This window comes from Varanus komodoensis, unplaced genomic scaffold (assembly GCF_004798865.1).
Source record: "Varanus komodoensis strain SLA01 unplaced genomic scaffold, ASM479886v1 scaffold19, whole genome shotgun sequence".
NCBI lineage: Eukaryota > Metazoa > Chordata > Lepidosauria > Squamata > Varanidae > Varanus > Varanus komodoensis.
The window spans coordinates 12779772-12786100 of NW_025335550.1; the positions used below are offsets into that span (position 1 = coordinate 12779772).

Below are 6329 nucleotides of genomic sequence, written 5' to 3' on the forward strand. Positions count from 1 at the left end.
AACTGACTGGCCAACTTGCACAATGGGTTCCAGGGCCACCATGAGGCTGGCAGCTGTCATTGCAAAAGTTTGGGGCATTAACCACCAAGCTAACACGGATAAAGAAGTCAGTAAAACTAAAAAACTAGCGCTCTGACATCCACATACTGACTACCCAATAGCGACCCATTTTAACTGAAAGATCCAATAAGCTCTGCTGATTTTCTAGAATATTTTTCCATATACATAGTGGCCTCCCTTCTATGTGCTTGGGCTTGTTGCCCATGTATGAAGAACAGCAGCTATAAAGTGAGTACGGTATCCAAGAGGCCATAAACAAACACTACTTCGGTGCCAGGGCAGGCCCCGCTTGAGGCTTGTAAGGAGACCACCCACAATACTCACTCTTACGCGGAAGCTGCCCTTGCACATCTCTGTCCAAACAAGTGCTTGAATGTCTAGCTGAACAAAAACAAAAGACAGCACAACATTATAATGTTAAGATGGTGGCGATGAACCTTTAGCTTTCCATTTCTGAGATTCTGGCCAGGATTTGTTTGGTAAGACAGGCAAGAGACACACACACAGCAGAAGAAAAGCTATTGGCTTATAATTATATAGATATATAGATATATGTATATATTTATATATACTGTTTACATAGTGAACAAGTTAAATGCAGTATTTGTAAGAGCATTAACAATAAAAATACAATCTGTGTGTACAGAGACTTTAAATGGTAAAACAGAGAAAAGGATCTCACCCAAAGTACAAATATACAGTACAAATTGATTTATTCAAAACAAGTACAAAAAAAGCACAACAAAATAGATTATCCCCCTTAGACTGATAATGCTTCTTTAAAATCTGGTAGGAGAAGGGGCTGGGTGTTCAGCTAGTCCTAAGGCTTTAGATATAATGCAGGTGGCTACAGTGTGAAGATGACTTAATTCTGGATTTGCTACACAGAGACACTCCCTTTGCCAGCCGCATCCGAGCAGATGGCCCACCCCAACTAAGGTGCTACGCAAGCAATTGCTGGCAGGGGGTAGGGACAGACCTCCAAATCAGCTTTCCTGCCTTCCTCCTCCTCTGTAATCAGCCGTGGGGCCAGACCCTCCGCTGAATAACATACCTGGGAGCTTCTACGGGGAAAGGCACATGTGCTCTTGCAGGCAGGTGACAGAAGCAGCTTGCGACAAGGGGAAGCTCTAAGTAGATCTGGCAAGCAGGCTAGCAGATACGACACAGTGGCCATCATTCACTGGTCTTCCCTCATTCCAACACTACTCCTTGAGTAATGCCCATCTCAGCGTATTGCACATCAGGGAGCCCCCTGCCTCCACTGCGCTGTAGTGTCAAGTGAGGAATAGCTTATTGCTCTGGGAAACAACCCCAGCTGGAGCCATGGCCAAAGATGCTTCCACATGCCGCAGCTCTATTTTCAATTCAGTTGTGAAAACTGCATGCCAACACAGGCAACACCTCAGAAAGCAGATTCAGTAATGAGTTAAAGAGAAGAATGCTTTAGGGTAGGTTATCCAAAGGAGACAGTCTCAACAGTCACAGAAGACTGGCACTGCTGTGGAGAACGAGATGGGCACTTTGAGAAGGGAAATGCCAGGCCCAGCTGTGGCTGACAGGGCCCCACGAGCCACTGGAGACACCTCCCGGTCAGGCCCTGAGGGAAGTAGGGCAAACCCTCCAGAACAGCTGTCCCTGATATCAGGCAGCCAAAGGGCCAAGAAGGAGACTGGTGCAACCTTTACACAGAGATCAGGACAGGACAGGACAGGACAGGACAGGAAGTGCACAAAGGACCATCTGGAGGAGTCCAGGAGAACATTAAGAAAGGCCACGGGACATCTAGGCCAAAAGACGGCCAGGAATAGTGCAAAGTGCTGGGTGCTTTGGAAGAAGACAGCAAGAAGATCCCAGTGGGGAAAGCAAAGCTCGCCTTTCAACTACAATACACAGAGAACCAGAGGAGGGGGAGGGTTAGGGTTAGGGAGGGAGCTGGTCAGTCAAGGAGGTCACAGCTGCTGGCAAACAATGACCTCAGTGCCACCCTGAGGAGCAGAAAGCAGTGCGCAAGAACCAACCAAGCTGACCCCTTTTGGGTGTTGGGAGGTGGTTTCAAAATGCTGTTCGAGGACCAGACAACAGAGCTCACCCTTGTCTGGATCCAGAGGTTCAAAGACACCAAGACAGGAGACTCTGGGCCAAGGAAACTGCTTCAGCAGACATCTTGTACAAACTTCCATTTTGCATTTCTTCTAACAGAGGCTTTCTAACGGAAAGCTGTTACCCACTTGAATCATATCTCGCTTTAGTTTGTTTGAGCTGCCAGGCACAAAAAAAAAAACCCTGGTCATCTTCATCTAAAGAATATGAACCAAGTATTTCTTACATGCTGTTTGCCTTTTCCATCCCCTTCAAAAGCTGCAAATTGGTTAAGGTAGCTTACCATCCCCAAATGGTTCCCAGAAAGATGTTTTCATCAAAACAAGGAAGATCGGCGCGTATGGATGTGTGTGTAAACTACTGAATGACACATGAACAGCTTCCAGAAGAGTTATCTGTCACCTGGGTTGCTCCAAAACTGCAGCCAAACCAGATCAGGCCCCCAAATCCCACCCCAGATGTCCTGGTCAGGCTCAGCTTTGGACGCTTGCATGGGCAGTGGTACCCACAAGAGGAGGACATGCAGCCTATCTCAAAGATTGGAAACTGGGGGACTGTAGCAGGATGTCGACAGGCTGAAATAGCCAGACTGAAAATACTGCCTGTGCATTAAACTCACTTGCTTTCACACCTGCCCTCCTCCTGTCTATTGGATCTCAGCCCAGCCTGGTTACAGGGCCAAGAAACCACACACTTGACTGGCTCGCAGTTCATCAGAATGCAGCTGATTGGGTTTTTTCCCCCTCAATAAAACAATTGTAAGGAAATTGCATACAAATACCTCCCTGAGGAGAAGTCCAGGCTCCCTTGATTCAAAGCCTGGAAGGGGTGGCTGCTGCGATGCCCAGAGCAAAACGGCTTGATTCAGACCTGAGCAGAGCGAGACTTGATTCACTCTCCCCCTCCCCACCTCTCCTCCCTCCTGGTGAAAGCCCCCTGCACTGCGTGAGCAAGTATCCTATTAAAGTGCTTGCATGATGAGGGACACTGGGCTCCACTTGTCACAGACAAAACAAGAACTGCTACTTTCAGAGCGTGCCCGTGCCCCCTCAGGCCTGTCCTGCAGGGAGGGGAGAATCCTTTCTCAGTGGAATGCTTCTAGGCACAGAGCTGCTGGGAGAAGGGCTGGGCATCCCTTCGGTATCAGGAGGATCTCAGCAGTGGCTAATCTGGGTGCAGCTCAGTTTGGCAAGCCAAACAGTTCACCTTCGAAAAGGGCTTCACTTCCCTGCATTTGAACGGCCCTCAATGGACAACTTAACTTCTTGGGGAATAAACGAGGGCCGAAGCAGGGGGGGCTGGGGCTCTTCCCCAAATCTTTGGAAGCTGGGACCTGCCCAGCCATGCACAGAAATGGGGTCAAAGTGGGAAGCTCCCTGAGGGGAGCCCAGGGTCACCCCAGCCTTCTGCAGAGGGCTTTTCTCCGCTGTTGGGAGGTGCGACTCCCGGATGCTCTGCATGCTTTGCCCAGTCCTCTCCTGGGCAAGTTCTGCAGGGTTGGCCTGGGGAGCAAGCCTTCCATTCAGACTCTGCAAACTGATAGAGATGCAAACATCACCCACCTGGAGCCTGTGGCAGGGCAGGGAGAATAGCCGGGTGGTCCGCTCTGGACTGCAGGAGGACCAGCCCTGACCATACACAAAGAAAGGGTGTTCTGGGGGGACATCAATGCTCACTTTGCTCTGCTGCTCCCCAACCACAAATTGCAGCGTGACAAGGCCTTGCCACGGGCTCTCCTGGAGGTCCACCACAGTGCTCGAGTCAATCTTGAGACCACCGCTCACTTCTGCGCTGCGCACAAAGTCCTGAGTCTGCAGGTCCTCCACCCGTTTCAGCTCCCCAGTAGCCAGCTGGATAATGGCCCCTTTCATGAAATGGGAAGGCAAATGATTTTGTGAATGGGCAAGTTCTGCCTCTGGTTGTGCCTCCGGACTTGCTGTGCCAAGGCTGTCCTGATCGGCAAGCTGGAAGGATCCTGGGATTGGCTTGCCATTGGCCATGGCCAATTCTGCACAGACATGCCTGTGGCAGAGCTGCTCCTTGGGAGACCTTGTGGACAGTTTCTGCAAATGGCACTTCTCTGTGGCAGTAGCAGCAGCTTCCACTGGGTTCCTCAATGTCTCCTCTTTCTGCTCGGGGGGATTGCGATGGGAAAGGTTTAGAGGGCTTGAGCCATCCTTCTGCTGAGCAGAGCAAACAGAGTAATCCTGAGACGAAAGCACTCCCACCACCCTCTGCACCTCCAGGTCTGTTTCCGGGGTACTCCGCTGAGATGGCACATAGTCCTCCGTTCTCACAATCTGAGCACTGGTTAAAAGGGGGCCCGCCGTGTCACTCTCCAAAGCTGTTCTTGGCCGCTGCCCTTCTGCCTCACTTTCCTTTGTCTCTGTGGCACACCTCTGCTCCCCGTTTGCTGTGACTACTTTGGGATTTAACTGGCTCTCCAGCAGAGGTGGGGGCTCTGGGTTTAGGCCAGCAACAGCAGCCTCAAATGTTGAATAGCCTGTGGGCAGGCGGGACATCTGATAATAGACTGGAATTCGGCCCTGTGAAACATCCAGTGGCTGGCTCCCTCCATGGGGCTGCAGCACAGGGCCTGGCGGTGAAGCTGGAGTAGAGGTCTTGCCAAAGCAGGGGGCTGCCTGTGGGGGAGGGTCAGAATCTTCAGCCAGCAGGGGAGCGTACGGCACAAAGTGAGGGATGTGGGAGGCGCTCAGGCCTGCTGGAGGCGGCAGAAGGTGGCCAGGCAGGAAGCCCGAAGGAACTGTGGCAGCAGTATAGGGCAGTGAGTAGGGTGAGCCGACGAACTGCAAGGGGGCTGGGGGCAACGGAGTGTAATGGATGGGCGAATACTGGATTGCTGGGTGCTGCAGGAGCGGGGAGGGCATGCTGAAGGCCGGGGGCAGCGAGCTCACGTTCACCACCGGCGAGAAGGTAGCCGGTGGCACCGCCGCCACTTTGTACAGCAGGCCGTACTGGTCCACGGTCAAGCTAGCGACAGCCTCTGGGGGGCCGCCACCGCTCTCGCTATATCGGGAAGCCGGCGCCTGGCTCAGTCCGCTGGATGCCGCCGCCCCCCGGGCCCATTCCGCCGCCGCCGAGGCCTCTCCACCGCCCGTCCCGCGGTCCTGGCTGTTGCTGCTGGCCGAGGGCAGCTCTCGCTTCTTGGGCGGGAGGCACTCCTGACCGCGCTCCTGGGCCGCTCGCATGGCGCCGCTTCGCCTCTTCCTGCTGCTGCCGCTGCGGCGAGGGCAGGAGCTTCACCCGCGAGGACGTCGACGCAGACGAGGCGGGGGCGCAGAGGCGTCGCCCGAGCGAGGCCGGAGAGTTCGGGCGCCGGGGCGCAGTACTTCGAAGCGGGCGCGATACGGGCCGCTCAGCCAGCACCGGCGGCGGCTTTTTCGCCGCCTCGGCCGTGGCCGCCGCCACCGGCGCCTGCCCGGCCGGGCTCCATCCCGCCACCGACCCCGCCCTCCTCCGCCTCACCGGCGCGCCGGAATTGCTGCGGCCATGACGCCACACGCATCGCGCCGGGCTCATCGCAATGACGCGCGGTTCCCATGCCAACCGCCAGCGCCGTGGTGGCCACGCCCAGCCCCCGTCAGCACGTGACGCGGCAAGCCCGCTCCTCCCCTCCCGCAGCGCCTGCCTGGCTGGGCTGCCGGGGGCGCCTCGTCGCGCACCGTTTCGCTTCCCGGGAAGCGCCATACGAGCCGGCCGTGCCCAGGAACGGGGCCCCGCATCACTGCCGGAGCCGGCTTGGCTTAACCCGCTGGGGTTGAGGAGGGCGGCCAGAGGGATGTGGGGAGCCTGGTCTCAGCACAGCCGGATTCTCACAGCAGCCACCTGCCCCTGTGTGAGGGAAGGTAGGCTGGCAGCGCCTCCCTTGTGGCCCCTTTGGTCCCGTCTGCGTTCACAAAACGTGTTTTGTAGAGCTTGGGCACGACTCTTTTCCCTGCTGGTTTCATTGGGGCGGTAAATAAAACAAAGGTAGTTCAATACACAGGAAAATACGATTTTTAGTAGATCAGCAGTTTCTGACTCCCAGTTGTTTGACAGTGGTATCGCCTAAAAAGCTTCCAACCCAAAATTGGGCTGTTGAAACGGAATACTGGGGAAAACGGATTTGTGACTACAGTACCTGGGTGAAGGAAGTGTACCCCCTC

The 6329-nt window shown here is 54.6% G+C and overlaps 1 protein-coding gene across 4 annotated transcripts; it reads right to left on the reverse strand.

The window, feature by feature from the left end:
* Window positions 1-197: 197 nt before the first annotated feature.
* Window positions 198-5571, reverse strand: ATXN1L (ataxin 1 like). Of its 4 annotated transcripts, none has more exons than XM_044427653.1 (2): window positions 3840-5571; window positions 198-441 (listed from the first exon to the last, which is right to left on the reverse strand). In XM_044427653.1, the coding sequence occupies exons 1-2, from the start codon at window positions 5370-5372 to the stop codon at window positions 241-243; spliced, it is 1734 nt and encodes a 577-aa protein (XP_044283588.1). In that variant the 5' UTR covers window positions 5373-5571; the 3' UTR covers window positions 198-240. The 4 variants fall into 4 exon arrangements, with proteins under 4 accessions (XP_044283588.1, XP_044283590.1, XP_044283589.1 ...); XM_044427655.1 differs by lacking the exon at window positions 198-441 and adding an exon at window positions 593-2322 and having other exon boundaries at window positions 3840-5570; XM_044427654.1 differs by lacking the exon at window positions 198-441 and adding an exon at window positions 593-2322 and having other exon boundaries at window positions 3726-5570.
* Between the last annotated feature and the right edge of the window lie 758 nt (window positions 5572-6329).

Coding starts and splice junctions, on each gene's coding strand:
- ATXN1L (XM_044427652.1), bottom strand. CDS start 5,372: ATGCGAGCGGCCCAGGAGCGCGGTCAGGAGTGCCTCCCGCCCAAGAAG.